The sequence below is a fragment of the Tursiops truncatus genome, chromosome 13 (genome assembly GCF_011762595.2).
Source record: "Tursiops truncatus isolate mTurTru1 chromosome 13, mTurTru1.mat.Y, whole genome shotgun sequence".
Classification (NCBI taxonomy): domain Eukaryota; kingdom Metazoa; phylum Chordata; class Mammalia; order Artiodactyla; family Delphinidae; genus Tursiops; species Tursiops truncatus.
In genome coordinates, this window is record NC_047046.1 from 23948109 (window position 1) to 23964506 (window position 16398).

A 16398-nucleotide genomic window follows, 5' to 3' on the forward strand; every position below is an offset into this window, starting at 1 on the left:
TTGAAGGAGAAAAACCATATGATCATCTCAATAGATGCAGAGAAAGCTTTTGACAAAATTCAACACCCATTTATGATAAAAACCCTCCAGAAAGTAGGCATAGAGGGAACTTTCCTCAACATAATAAAGGCCATATATGACAAGCCCACAGCAAACATCATACTCAATGGTGAAAAACTGAAAGCATTTCCACTAAGATCAGGAACAAGACAAGGTTGCCCACTCTCACCACTCTTATTCAACATAGTTTTGGAAGTTTTAGCCACAGCAATCAGAGAAGAAAAGGAAATAAAAGGAATCCAAATCGGAAAAGAAGAAGTAAAGCTGTCACTGTTTGCAGATGACATGATCCTATACATAGAGAACCCTAAAGATGCCACCAGAAAACTACTAGAGCTAATCAATGAATTTGGTAAAGTGGCAGGATACAAAATTAATGCACAGAAATCTCTGGCATTCCTATATACTAATGATGAAAAATCTGAAAGTGAAATCAAGAAAACACTCCCATTTACTATTGCAACAGAAAGAATAAAATACTTAGGAATAAACCTACCTAAGGAGACAAAAGACCTGTATGCAGAAAATTATAAGACACTGATGAAAGAAATTAAGGACGATACAAATAGATGGAGAGATATACCATGTTCTTGGATTGGAAGAATCAACATTGTGAAAATGACTCTACTACCCAAAGCAATCTACAGATTCAATGCAATCCCTATGAAACTACCACTGGCATTTTTCACAGAACTAGAACAAAAAATTTCACAATTTGTATGGAAACACAAAAGACCCCGAATAGCCAAAGCAATCTTGAGAACGAAAAATGGAGCTGGAGGAATCAGGCTTCCTGACTTCAGACTATACTACAAAGCTACAGTAATCAAGACAGTATGGTACTGGCACAAAAACAGAAATATAGATCAATGGAACAGGATAGAAAGCCCAGAGATAAACCCACGCACATATGGTCACCTTATCTTTGACAAAGGAGGCAGAAATGTACAGTGGAGAAAGGACAGCCTATTCAATAAGTGGTGCTGGGAAAACTGGACAGCTACATGTAAAAGTATGAGATTAGATCACTCCCTAACACCATACACAAAAATAAGCTCAAAATGGATTAAAGACCTAAATGTAAGGCCAGAAACTATCAAACTCTTAGAGGAAAACATAGGCAGAACACTCTATGACATAAATCACAGCAAGGTCCTTTTTGACCCACCTCCTAGAGAAATGGAAATAAAAACAAAAGTAAACAAATGGGACCTAATGAAACTTAAAAGCTTTTGCACAGCAAAGGAAACCATAAAGAAGACAAAAAGACAACCCTCAGAATGGGAGAAAATATTTGCAAATGAAGCAACTGACAAAGGATTAATCTCCAAAATTTACAAGCAGCTCATGCAGCTTAATAACAAAAAAACAAACAACCCAATCCAAAAATGGGCAGAAGACCTAAATAGACATTTCTCCAAAGAAGATATACAGAGTGCCAACAAACACATGAAAGAATGCTCAACATCACTAAACATTAGAGAAATGCAAATCAAAACGACAATGAGATATCATCTCACACCAGTCAGAATGGCCATCATCAAAAAATCTAGAAACAACAAATGCTGGAGAGGGTGTGGAGAAAAGGGAACCCTCTTACACTGTTGGTGGGAATGTAAATTGATACAGCCACTGTGGAGAACAGTATGGAGGTTCCTTAAAAAGCTACAAATAGAACTACCATATGACCCAGCAATCCCACTACTGGGCATATACCCTGAGAAAACCAAAATTCAAAAAGAGTCATGTACCAAAATGTTCATTGCAGCTCTATTTACAATAGCCCAGAGATGGAAACAACCTAAGTGTCCATCATCGGATGAATGGATAAAGAAGATGTGGCACATATATACAATGGAATATTACTCAGCCATAAAAAGAGATGAAATTGAGCTATTTGTAATGAGGTGGATAGACCTAGAGTCTGTCATACAGAGTGAAGTAAGTCAGAAAGAGAGAGACAAATACCGTATGCTAACACATATATATGGAATTTAAGAAAAAAAAAATGTCATGAAAAACCTAGGGGTGAAACAGGAATAAAGACACAGACTTACTAGAGAATGGACTTGAGGCTATGGGGAGGGGGAAGGGTAAACGGTGACAAAGCGATAAAGAGGCATGGACATATATACAGTACTAAACGTAAGGTAGATAGCTAGTGGGAAGCAGCCGCATAGCACAGGGAGATCAGCTCGGTGCTTTGTGACCGCCTGGAGGGGTGGGATAGGGAGGGTGGGAGGGAGGGAGACGCAAGCGGGAAGAGATATGGGAACATATGTGTATATATAACTGATTCATTTTGTTGTGAAGCTGAAACTAACATACCATTGTAAAGCAATTATACTCCAATAAAGATGTTTAAAAAAAAAAAAAAAAAATCGTGATACAACTAGACGACAGGATACCTTTCAGATGTAAGAAGCAATGAGCTACGATACACACAGCACTGTGGATTAATTGTAAATGCACTACACTAAATGAACAAAGTCAGGCTCACAGACTTCCCCCGCATGATTACGTGTATAGGGCATTCTAGAAAAGTCAAAACGATAGGGAAATAACATGGATAAGTGGTTGCCAAGGGCTGGGGGTGGCAAGGACCGACTATGAAAGGGGCCTGCAAGAGATTGCTGCATGATGGAAATGTTCTATTTCTTGATTGTGCTGGTACAGTTGTGATTACACAATTGTATGTATTTTTCAAAACTCACAGAACCATATACACACCCAAAACAAGGGTGAATTTCAGTATATGTAAGTTATACCTTAATTTTTTTTAAAATGAAAAACTAGTTCCCCAAATGTCTACACCTCCTCGTTGTAGCCTATTAAATGGGTGTGGTACTGGCTGATTTTTCAACTTTCCACTCCCCAAAATGTAAATTATAGGAGCATAATGACATAAACAGGGAATACAAAACATGAGATAGTAATTCCAAACTATACAAACAGATCAGTAAACTCCAAGAATCTGGATGCATATACCACCTAAGGGCTTTATTGATAGGTTCATTCCATCTCCTTAAAATGCTTAATTTATTCACATAATAGAAATAGAGGCTATGAAAAGATTGTTTCAACTTTAGTTATTCTAAATAATTTAAACTATCTAGTTCCAAAAATTATATAAGGTAGCTTTTCCCTCCTTGATGCTTTCACCTCTGCATCGAAGTTTACTTCCTCAACACTCTTCCAATTTCTGGTGACCCTACTATTTCAGAGGATTCCCACATAAGCCTTAACGGAGACTGTTACTATGGGAACTAAGTCTCACAGTAATTAGTGGGAACTAATATTTGTATTTTTCCTGGAGCCCATTCCATCTTTCTTACGCAACCTTCCCAATCAAGCCCAGTTACAAGGAAAAAAGAATTGATAACATTAGTTTTATAAAATATTGAACAGAAAATTATGGTGAAACAGCCAGGTTAACACTCAGAACAGCAGGGAGGGAGAGGCACAGTCAGAGGGCCTGATGGGACATTCTTCCCTTGTGAAATGGCCTCTTGACTAACACCCAGCACTGGTCCCCATGCCCGCTTCTCTCGGATCTGCCTTACGGCAATCAAGAAATAGGGAATAATATGCAAAATAGCATTCTACAAATTAAAGACTCCTTTTGGTTAACACAAAGGTCCTTTTTATTAAAGAGTCAATCGTGTTCTCATTTTACTTCACTGAACCACAGCAGACAGAACGACTGTAAAGAGCCTCAAAAGCCTGGAATCCCATGTGAACCTGGGAGTGTGCTGTGAACGGGACATTTATAGAGAGAAGGAAAAACAACACAGAGAAGGGAGCTGTAAGAGGGTCACTTACTAGATAGCTCACTACGGGGGACCCAAATTCACCCCTCAGCAAATTTATAAATTATTACAGAACACTGACCTCAGAGGTGCCCCCATTTCAGAATAAGCAAAACTTAGTATAAACAAAACTATGTATAGCAATTTGCACAGTGCTCAACGGTACAAACGCTCACAACAAAGGTAGCAAGGATCCATTAGATTTCCATCAGGAAAACTTAAAATATCTAACATGTCTAAAACTAGGAGCTACAATCCGCGGCAGAGTGAAAATTTTGGCCACTGGGGCCCCTGGAGAGACAGTACAACCAGATTTCCAAGAAACATCATTTACTTCTCAATTCTGTAGTAAATGGTAAGTTAGTAAATGTTTGACCTTGACCTTGGCAAAGCAAGCTGAAATGCTGGTCACAAGACAGTAGAGCATGTGCATCTGTTTAACTCAAATCCGTGGTGGCAGCTGCACGGCCTGCTCGCACTCCCAGGGCTCAATTCCTGCGGAGACCTGCCTGCTTAGAACCCTCCTTTCTGCCTGGCCATGCCTGCCTGGGACACTGGACAGCCGAGCTGGTTCCCGCAAGTGTAACACAGGGCCAACTTGCAAGGTTCTCGGGGGCTGCATGGAAGAACGTCTCACAGTCGGGCACTAGGCCATCGCTGCTAAAAGTCAGGCAGAGCTGCCATTTCCAGGCTCCCCCACATCAACCTGAGAACCTTCCCTATGGCTTGGGAGGAAAACAATTTCATTTTACCAACTTAAGTCACTAAAGAAGAATGGCATTAGGACAGGAAGAAAAGTGCCACAGAGCAGTTTATCTAAGAACACTTTTCAGAAGAGCTCAACTTACCCAGGTCCAGTGGGGACCAGCTTTTTAGGTGGAGAGTACCCAGGTAAGTCTGAGAATGCAGATTTCGTCATAGAAAATAACTCTGGTTCTCTTGTTTAAAAGGTCCATTCAGTGGTTAAATGAAAGTAGTTAAATGTAGTTCATAACATACACAGTGAATTTTGTGATAAGATGTGGGTGAAAATACACCAACACACCTACGACTCAGTATACCAGTACTGGAGCCCCACTAAAAAGATCCAGGTGGGGGCTTCCCTGGTGGCGCAATGGTTGAGAGTCCGCCTGCCGATGCAGGGGACACGGGTTCGTGCCCCGGTCCGGGAAGATCCCACATGCCGCGGAGCGGCTGGGCCTGTGAGCCATGGCCACTGATCCTGGGTGTCCGGAGCCTGTGCTCCGCAACGGGAGAGGCCACAACAGTGAGAGGCCCGCGTACCGCCAAAAAAGAAAAAAAAAGATCCAGGCGGGTACAGGTGATGGCACTAAACTGCATCCCTAGTAAAGCCCTGAGACTGGGTGAGACATGCACAAAGCGACATTTCTCATCTTCAGAACTTTACTCTCTACTGGACAGCCAAGGCTTTGAGCCACAGAGAGAATCTCCAGCAGCAGGAAGCAGGGTGATAAACTGGGACAAGCGTCCTTTCTCATAGGGATGGTCTGTGCTTCCTTTTCTGTCCAGGCTGCCAAGAAGCAGAGTCAAATCTGACGTTGTATCACAGTAACAAAATATTCACACAAACATATTTGCTGAATTTTTTTTTTGCAGTTTTGATTATTCTACATTGTTAACCTTAATTATAAAATAGATACACAGAGTCCTCGCTAAAGTTGCCTAAGATTATTTTCAGCCTGGGGCAGTGGGAGAAGAATCTTGGCTCAGCACTCTTCTGGGCCTCGGCTTCTTCCTCAATCAAATCAATCAATCAATCAATCAATCAAATTAAAGGCAGTATCTCAGATGCCCATATTCAACAATGGTTTTGAGGAGTAAACGAGGTAACGGAAGTGAGAAACTGTTCTGCAAACTCTCATGGTGACCGGGAGTGGACACGCCGTCCACGAGAACAGAGCAGGATGCCCTACACAGCCAGCGGTGGTTCCTCCCCGTCCACATGAACCCTTCCACACAGCAGTGCAGCTTTATAAAGTCAAATGAAAGATTTCACACCAGCATTAAGGTTCAACTCACAGTCAATGGGGACTCATTATAGAAAAAGTGGGAAGCAAACTTTTGTCACAAATGAGGCATCGCTCTATCATACCAGGGGCCTCCGAGTACGTCCGTGGGCAATGATATCAAGAGCTGCTACAGTGAAGTCCATCTGGCAAGGCAGGGACCTAAAATCCTCACGTTCCCAGTGTGAACTAAAATTGTGTGTTTAATAATGGAAGAAGGAAAAGATGTGAGAGAAATAAATACCTTTGTTCCTCAGACCATCTTCAGGGAGGTCCGTGCATAGATGTTCTTTGCTTGCCTGCATCAGGAGGTCCTCCTGCGGTAAGAAAATCCAGCCGTCAGGGAGGATCCAGAGACACCCGAGCTCACCAATGCCAATGATTCTCTGAGAGTCTTCTTTCCAACTCCTGGAAATTTGCTAGCAGTCACAAGGACTGGGAACTGAAGCAAACCTCAAATTCAAATTAATATAATCAATAAAACTTCCACTTCTCTAGAATTTGAGCTTGAAAAGCCAAGTCTCCCAAGGTCTGGACAATAACAGAGGTTGAGAATGCTGGGCTGCAGATCCAAACAAAACCCTGTAAGTATCCTCCGAATCAAGAAACACACTGATGCAATGTGATCTTAATTAAGTGAAAATCTGAATGGAAACTATCAGGAAGTTGAATGTAACTCGGTCCCTAACCATTCTCAGCATCACATACTCATTTTTTTCTCAAACTTCCTGGAAGGGCTATTTTTCCTTTTCATCCCTGTTCACTGGAGGAGGGTATAAGGAGGAACACCATCAATGACAACCTACAGAGGGACTTCAGGAAAATGGGAAGGGGCAGCAGCAGCAGCGCATGTGTGGCATGGGGCCCCGTGAGGAAAGGGTCCGACCAGGCTGACCAGCTGGAGACACTGACAGACCAATGATGGCTGCTCACATCAAAGTTTCCTTCTGGGTCACCTTTTTCTCTGTCCGAAGATTTTTTTTTTCACATGGATTTAACTGGTAAGTAAAAGATTCTGACACAGCACTCACTTAAACTGACAGATGGTAAAATCACTGCTACAATGCTTGATAACTTTTACAGCACTTAAAAAAAAATCACTGCCCACATTCTCCACCAAAAAAAATCCCCCCCCAAAAACCCCAAAACAAAAACAACAGCAAGGCTTCCCTGGTGGCACAGTGGTTGAGAGTCCGCCTGCCGATGCAGGGGACACGGGTTCGTGCCCCGGTCCGGGAAGATCCCACATGCCACGGAGCGGCTGGGCCCGTGAGCCATGGCTGCTGAGCCTGCGCGTCCGGAGCCTGTGCTCCGCAACGGGAGAGGCCACGGCAGTGAGAGGCCCGCATACCAAAAAAACAACAACAACAACAACAACAAACAAGCAAAACCATTTCATTTCTAAGCAAAGTTCTGTGGTGGAAACAGAAGATCAAAGTGATGGCAAATACAGGAGGACACAGGAGGAAATAAAGCATCATCACTGGAAGTGAGAGAAGAGGCCTGGCGTGGAGTGTCATGTACAAAGCTGGACTGTTCCTTCACTTTCTATTGCAACTTCAGCGTGGAATGCTTTTGCACAGCACGAACTTAAAACAACCATCTCCCACAGAACTTACGTGTTACCACGTTTGGCCAAAAGAGTATAAATTCTAGCGTGATGCCAGGTCCAATTTATTTGTAAATGGGGAGAAGAAAAGCTCTTACTTACTGTAGAAGGAATGATGGAATTAGAAAATCACCATTTGGCAACCATCACAGTGATAATTATCTCAAGAATCATCAATGGATGTTAAAACTAGTTGCTAAAAGTTTGAATGAGAAACAGAAATATTACATAGTTTCAAAATATCTCCCCACGAGATACTTAATAATTATGAAGGGGAAAATAGTACCTTCACAGTGGAGAAGCCTGGCAGACCCCACCTGAACCAGGTGATGGCAGTTCCCCTGCCCAGGAATGAGGCACCTCAATGCCAGGCGCTTGCTGAGAGGATGCACAGGAAGAACCACATCACTTCTGTGGGGTTCCTGCCCCCCAAATGCACAACCAGGATCTAATCATGAGGAAACATCAGACAAACCCAAACTGAGGAAAATTCTACAAAATAAATGGCCTGTACTCTTTCACGTGCCAAGGTCATGAGCTGAGAAAATGTTACAGATTAAATGAGACTAAACAAACATGACAACTGAATGCCACAAATGATCCTGGACTTTTCCTAGACCAAGAAAGCATTTTCTTTTCTTTTGCTACAAAAGACTTCAGTGGGACAATTGGCCAAATGTACTCTGATCAGTGTTAATTTCTTGATTTTGATTAGGGTACTGTGGTCACCTGACAGAATGCCGTTGTTTGCTAGGAAATACACAGTCAAGTATTTAGGCATCACGTCTGCAACTATACGCTCAAATTATTCAGAAGGGAAAAAAAGCAAATGTGGTAAAATGTTAACATGTGAGGAATACACGTGAAGGGTAATGGGAATTCTTCACACTACTTTTGCAACTTTTCTGTAAGTCTCAAATTATTTCAAAATAAGAGGTTAAGAAAACATCATTATTTGTAGTTACCTTTGATCCTTTCTCCAAAATGATACTACCCTCCACACTTCCAGTTCTCAGACTGAATGTCTGAAGTGTTAGATTAGATGCTATTTAGAGTATTTCTTCAGGTTAATACTTTATGGGAAAGGCCGGGTGCTGGAGCAAAAGCCAAGGGGTGAGGAGTCAGATGCAGCTCCGTTCCAGCCGCAGGACTCCCACCTGCTAGCTTTGCTGCACAGAGTGCATGCTTACACGTGGTTTTATAAATGGGGACCACAGACACCTCGCAAGATGCCCCGTCAGGACGGGTGCTCCATGAGCAGAAGCTCTCACCATCCAGTAGACCTTAGACCTTAGATCTCACTTTCCTGTGAGAAAAGCCAATAGGACTGTCACCAACAGAGCCCAGTGTCATCTGGAGTGACCACCCTAAGCTCTTCTGGGCCTAAAAGAGACTGCAGTGAGAGCTGACCTGCCAGCAGCATACAGGTCCCCTCAGATTCCCATGGACTCTGGTGAGCTCATATGATGAACCCTAGGGGCTCCGGCTCCTGGAGGGACTGCTGGGATTTTAGTCTGGCCCCACCTGCTGCTCTAAGGAGGTGTCTTAGCTGGAGCCTGCACACACCCTGGTGGAGTGCCTACCTGACTGCTTCAAGCCATCCCCCCCCCCCCCCCCCCGCCGCCGTCTCCCTGCTTAGCCACGACTCCTAACAGTGAAAGGGAGCAGCAGAAACCAGGAGTGACAGACTCCTCTCTCCCCCTGCCTTGCTGACTTCTCCTGAAAGGTTCTGAGTTATGAAAAACAAGTTTCCCCTCACAGAGGGCTGTGGACCCTACAAAGTTTTAAGTCTAGATATGATCAGGAATTGACAGGGTTGAAAAACAGTGTGAGGCTGAGTTCAGATGTGAGGGACCCCCAACCACCAGCACCACGGCAGTGGGTGATCTTCAGATCAGGTGGGAGCTCAACCAGCCTTGGGTCCCAAACGCAGATGAAGGAACAGAACAGACCACTTGCGAGCAATGGCCGTGTAGCGTAAGCATCCTGTGTGCAACTAACTCCCTCCATCCCCTCGAGCCAACCGACCATGTAAGAAACACTTGCAGAAATTTATCAGACACAATGTCCTTTTCCTACAATATTTTATCAGCTAAGTGTTCTAAGTTTCAGGATTCCTAGAGGTAAAGTCCTAAACACTTCTCTCTACCATCTAGATTTTACTAAATCTTGACATCTGATCGTTACTATCCTAACATTCCTTGCAAAATCTGTTTCCAAGATAAAAGTTCATGTGGATGCCTCTTGCAAAATCAAATGAGATAACTGCAGTAGTTTGCAGCATTATATAAACTATATAAAATACGAAATGCCACGTAATAGTGCAATTTGTCAAACTGACAGCAAATTCTCTGCCTCAGCCTGGCACAGCCAACATGTCATCCTCTTGCCCACTGCTTGGAATCAAAACCAACTTAAAATACTTCTCCAAAGTTTAGGCAGATTTTAGGAGGGTCTTGAAAACCATTCTTACTGTTCGTCTATAATCTTATTTCCCATTAAAAGCTGACTGTGGGGCTTCCCTGGTGGCGCAGTGGTTGAGAATCTGCCTGCCAATGCAGGGGACACGGGTTTGAGCCCTGGTCTGGGAAGATCCCACATGCTGTGGAGCAACTAGGCCCGTGAGCCACAACTACTGAGCTTGTGCGTCTGGAGCTTGTGCTCCGCAACAAGAGAGGCCGCGACAGTGAGAGGCCCGCACACCGCGATGAAGAGTGGCCCCCGCTCGCCGCAACTAGAGAAAGCCCTCGCACAGAAACGAAGACCCAATACAGCCAAAAATAAATAAATAAAATTAAATAAAATAATAATAATTTAAAAAAAGCTGGCTGTTTATCCTGGAAAAGACGCAATACTGATTCATTCCTATGAGGCTAGTATTGAGCCAGAAAAAAAAAACCCACAAATATCTTTAGGAGGGAAATGAACATGCACCAGGTCCTTCAGCTTTTATAAGCAGGGTAGTTATAAGCTCCTCAGGGCCTGAGGTACACCTGAGCCATGAGCCCTGGTTGTAAGCAGATCTCGCTGACCGCCTCCAAGACTGAGCTTCCTAAGCTGGAGCAGTGGTGGTCCCAGCTTCAGGTGGGACTGCCGACACACTGAACACACAATAGGGCCCCAACACAGAGCAAATGAGATACCTCCTATTTCCTGGCACTTGTGGGAACAGCAGTGATCATGTTCACAGTGAAGAACACTGAAAATAAACAAGATGTTGGATCTCTAGATGGACCTTTCAGTTTCTTACGCTTGCACATCTAGGAAGGAAGAGCTGTAGGACAGTAACTTTAAATCTTTACTGAGCCTAAAAAGGAATTTTCCTCCATGTATCTCAATTCAGAGAAACTTTAAATGAGGCACCAATCACGTTAGCTGGGTAAGGCATTTAGTAACAGTCCGCCACAAGGATTTATCTAAGAGAACTGCTAAACTAATGAGGAGAAAGTTCCACCTTAAGTCCCAGCAGTATGTGAATGGTGCTTTGGGCACTTGTTTGTCACACACTTTTAACAATATGAGCTGAGAACCACGGCAAACCATCACTGTGGGGACCATGGTACCCTGGCAGACCGGGAGAACACCTTATGGCCACCAACTGTACTACTGAGAGTGTGAAGTTCAGATTTTTTCACCTTTAAATCACTGAAAATGAGTTATTTCCAACAAGATTTCCTTTTAAGCAAACAGCAAGCTGCTTCACACTATTGCAAATTTCCCTTAGGATCAGAGACGCTTAGGGTGATGAGGAAGGAAGCTTAATGGGCATTTAGCATAACAGCCTTTCCCTTAAGTAAAGTCACATAAATTGCACAAGATTGGGTCTTTTCTGAACATGCCATTAAATAAGAAGTTTCTCCAATAGCATAACATGCCTCGGGTGATCAACAGCCATTGTGCTTCTTGACTTGATGTCTCCTGTCCATATGCTTTCAAATATCTGTCAAAAGATGCATACTGAGTCTTCATATGTTTCCGCTAACAGACAATTCAGAACTTTTTCTGTGTCTGTGTTGAGCATGAATGATGTATCTTGAAGCCAAAGCTTTTACAACACGTTCACCCCGGCAGATCTACCCCTGTGTACAGCTTACATCTAAGCACCAAGAAAAACAAACAAAGCATGGTATAAAGAGTTTTCACAGATACAAGGATGTAACGTTCAGCACAGGGAATGTAACCAATATTTTGTAATAACCTTAAATGAAGTATAACCTATAAAAATGTCAAAAATCACTACATTGGGCAATTCCCTGATGACCTAGTGGTTAGATTCCAGGCTTTTGCTGCCATGGCCTGGGTTCAATCCCTGGTCAGGGAACTGAGATTCCACAAACTGCGCAGCCAAGAAAACAAAAATGAAATCACTACGTTGTACACCAGAAACTAATATAACGTTGTAAACCAACTATACTTCAGTTAAAAAAAAGAAAAAGAAAGTTGGTTGTTCAAATCAGGAAAAAAAAAGTTTTCAATGTCAAATCACCTGTGTGGGATGTCGCATACCCGTCTTTCCACTTTATTCTTAAATAAGACCAGTCTTTTCCGTATCCTGGTCCGTAACCTCTGTGTGCACCGTAGTTCTTGACCTTCCTCCTGTGAGTGCAGAGGTCACAGCTGAACGGTTCTTTCACCACTCAGCGTGGCTCCTGCAGCTGTCCCTTCCACGCATCTGTTCCCAGACTCTTTCCCCTTCTTGTTTTTGCCTTTCTTCTCCCCTCCCGATAACAGAATATCCCAGATCAAAGGACAAAAGTACCAGTTACAGGTCCTTATAACTTTTTGACACAATCATAAGGCAGGAAAGAATGATTTTTTTGCTGGTTTAACTTTTCATGATTGAAATATTTCATGGCTGGAATATTTATTTTAACTGTTTAAGTGGATCTTTATTTTTTTATTTTTTATTAAATTTTTAAAAAAATATTTTGGCTGCACCACACAGCATGCAGGATCTTAGTTCCCCAACCAGGGATTGAACCCTTGCCCCCTGCAGTGGAAGCGCAGAGTCTTAACCACTGGATCATCAGGGAAGCCCCACGTGGATCTTTAAAGAAAATGTCAAGTACAGTCACAAAAGGACAAAGACTGTATGATTGCACTTGTATGAGGTCCCTAGAGCAGACAAATTCATAGAAAGGTGGCGAACGGGGGTTACCAGGGGCTGGGGGAGAGCATATGGGGAGTTATTGTTTAATGGGGACAGAGTTCCAATTTGGGAATATAAAAAGAGTTCTGGAGATGGATGGTGGTGATGGTTACACAACAATGTGAATGTACTTAATGTCACTGAAGCGTTACAAATAATAAAAATGGTAAATGTTATATGTATTTTACCACAGTTAAAAAAGCCAAAAAAAAAAGTTGAGACCACCATTTAAAAATAAGTTGCTTCATAAAATAACATGTACTTTGTTTTTCTTTTACAACAACAACCAAAAAAAAAACAGAAAAACAAAAACACAACTAATAATGACCTTGAGAGGTTAAATGAGTGAATGAAATGAATATTTAACAAAAACAGTTTAGGCTTCATCAGGGCCCAAGGTACAAAAAAGCGTAAACTTCTAATTCTAAATATTGGTGCTGTTCTTCTCCATGAACTGGGAAATTCACCAAGCAGACTTAACTTCATTAAATTCATTTAATTCATGCAATCCACGCCGGAAAGTGTAGGTGGCCGTCCTTCACAACCACAGCAAGTTCTTATTCCTGGAGCCGAGCTCTGTTGAAGTCAGTACCCTTCCGCCTTGACTGATTTTGGTTCAGAGGGAACAGAGAAGAGTGGGTTAAGTGATAACCTCTGAGTACTTTTCCCCAAACTGGAGCCAGTGCACGATTGTGGGTCTCTTTGTTGGTTTGAGACGAACAACAGCTGAAGGAAAAAGCTTTGTGGAATGCTGCTAAAGGCAAATCAACTATTAGAACAAAATCACAGAATGTCAGCATGGAAAAGAACACCTCTGAGGTTGCTTGTCTGAGTTAGAATCCCCTTTGCTATATTCCTGACAAACAGACACTGAGCCTCTTCATAAATAGGACTTCCCCGAGTAACCTAAGCCATGTCTAGACTGGTCTAGCTGTTAAAAAGCACCTCTCATACTGAGTTAAATTCTGTCTCCCTCTATCAAGAAGAGGTTTTTGTTTTGTTTTTTAATTGTTATAATATTTTTAAAGTTTTTAAACATTTGATTTAGAAATATCTTTTACATACACCAAAAACTTGCAAATATTGATCAAAAAAATTTCTTGTATAGTCTTCATCCAGCTTTCCCTAATGTTAACATCTTAAATAACCACAGTATAGTTATTAACACTAATAAAATACTAACTAGTCTTAAGACCTTACTCAAATCTTGTTAATGGCTCCATAACACCCTTTTTCGGGACCAGGATCCAATCCAGGCTCCCAGAATGCATTTAGTCATCATGCCTCCTCAGTCTCCTTTCAACTGAGAGGGTTCCATACGTATTCATCTTTCATAACTTTTGGAAAGAAAGTCCCTTGGTTTGGGTTTCTCAGATGTTTCTTCATGATTAGATCCTGGTTGTGCATCTGGGGGGCAGGAACCCCACAGAAGTGACATGGTTCTTCTCTGGCTCATCCCTCCTGTGTGTACACATGTGTGTGTTTTATACAAATGAGCATACACTTGTACACTTGCTTATTTCCCCTTCTTTCATGCATGAAAGGGAGGATACTGTAGAAAGTCCTTCACAGTTTGCTCTTTTCACTTAGTATATCCTCCTTTGCAGAAGAGTTAACAGCAGCAGGCCTAACTGTTATTCTACGAAAGGCATGCTTGCAAGGGTAGCCTTGGCTAGCATCTGGGAACTTAGATTGCAGGAGAGTCTCCACTATTTCCTAAATGATCAGAGTGGCTCATGACACCTATACAACAATGTGATTCATAGGGAACCCATGCTTTCCTCCTGTGACGTGTGGGATTTTGGTATGTGCCAGCCAGAGGATGCCCATGTGACCAGCCTGAACTCTAACAAGCTTCCATGGTAGACATTTCACGTGTATGAGCAGAATTTGTTCCCAGAGGAAGTGAAGTGTGTGTGACTACACTCGGAGAGGAGTCCTGGGAGCCTGTGCGTGATTTCCTCTAGACATTGCCCCCATGCCCCTCTTCCCTTTGCTGATTGTTTTATGTCCTTACACTGTAATTAATCTTAGCTGTGAATATGACCATGTGCAGTGTCCTGTGAATTCCAGAGAATCACCAAACACAGAAGCGGTCTAGGGGACACCTGTACCTGTACATGGAGATCTTCATTCTTTTTTTTTTTTTTTTTTTTTTGCGGTACGCGGGCCTCTCACCGCTGTGGCCTCTCCCGTCGCGGAGCACAGGCTCCGGACGCGCAGGCTCAGCGGCCATGGCTCACAGGCGCAGCCGCTCCGCGGCACGTGGGATCTTCCCGGACCGGGGCACGAACCCGCGTCCCCTGCATCGGCAGGCGGACTCTCAACCACTGCACCACCAGGGAAGCCCGAGATCTTCATTCTTTATTACAGTTGCACAGGGCTCCAGGGAAAGATGTTTATATACCATAGTTTATTCAACCTGTCTCCTATATGTGGGCATTTAGGTTGCTTCCAACATTTTGCAATAATAAACTACGCTTCAAACAATACCCTTGTGTATACATATTTTTATGCTGTGGGAGGTGTATCTTCAGGGTAGATACTCTCTAGAAATGAGAGTTCTGGGTCAACAGGTCAGGGCATAGTTTTGTTAAGTGTAGCCCAATTCCTCTTCTGCAAGGTTGTATCAGTATGCGTTCCCACCAGCCATGTGTGAGAACAGCCCTTTTCCTCACAGCCTTGCCGACCAGGTGTGTTGTCCTAATTCTTCATGTTCACCAATCTGATAGGTTTCATAAAAGTAGTATCATGGGTTGTTTAAATTTGCATCTCTAATTATGAGTGAGGTTGGCCATCTTCATGTGTTTAAACACAATACACACACACAAACACACATGCACGCAGTGACTTATCTACTCAAGTGTCTCCTCCATTTTTCTATTGGGTTTTTTCATTCCCCAATTTAAGAGGTCTTTATACATTAGAGATATAAGCCCATTATCCATGATATACGTTGCAAATATGTCCTACCAATGTGTCAGTTGTCTTTTGACTATGTTTGTGGTGTTTTTGCCATCTAGCAAGAGTTAACCTGGGGTCCAAAGATGTCTGGAGTCTGCAGACCTGCCGGGATGGCATGTCTGCTTTTCTGAGAGGCCTGCAGCATTCATCCAGATTTCCAATGGTGCTGTGACCTAAGAATGTCAGGAGCTGCCACCGTCCCACCCGTCTTCCCCTGAGCTTAACTGTGCCCAACAGAACTGCTCTGCTCAACCCTCCAAAGTTGCAAAGGCTTCTCTCATTCCTCCTGATTTTTCAGGAAGACCCAGCAACTCGGCTTCCAATGGGGTATTTTCACGTTGTGTCCTTAGTGTGAATTCTTATCCATGAATACATTCCTCCCACATGACCCCAGGCTCAATGTGAAAAGGAAGGGACAGGCTCTGCTTTGGCCAGGAACCCCAACACTGACTCATTCCTTGCTTCCCCTCTGCTCCCCACCCCATCCTCCCTGTATCTTGAGCTCATCTGAATGCTGGGGCGGGTAGGGGAGAGAGAACCATGAGGATGATACTCTAGGTACAGGCGAGCCAGCACACAAGCACACAACCACCACCTCTGTCCAGGCAACACATTTTGTTAATGTATATTAAGAGCAAACTGGCTTTTCTTGGCAGCTACAGAGTCAATTCTAATTAACCAGTTAAAACGTGTAGGGCTTCTGTTTTTCACTTCTGTTTTCCACTTGTGTGTAGTTCCCTTTATGAAAACCAAGTACAAAATCTTGCATTTATATCTATT

General features: G+C 43.0%; 1 protein-coding gene across 11 annotated transcripts in view; it reads right to left on the bottom strand.

Annotated features, from left to right (window-relative positions):
- Positions 1–16398, bottom strand: part of PRR14L (proline rich 14 like) — a 64106-nt gene that overhangs the window by 38226 nt on the left and 9482 nt on the right. For 10 of the 11 annotated variants that reach the window (XR_002179373.3, XR_002179372.3, XR_012325263.1 and 7 more), the window contains one exon: positions 6141–6213. The exons of the other annotated variant lie outside the window; for it this stretch is intronic. Coding sequence is in view for 6 of the 10 variants with exons in the window: in XM_019950073.3 (XP_019805632.1) it covers positions 6141–6213 (73 nt within the window). In the remaining 4 variants the exon portion in view is untranslated. The remainder of the gene's footprint in view (positions 1–6140; positions 6214–16398) is intronic. 11 annotated transcript variants of the gene reach the window in all.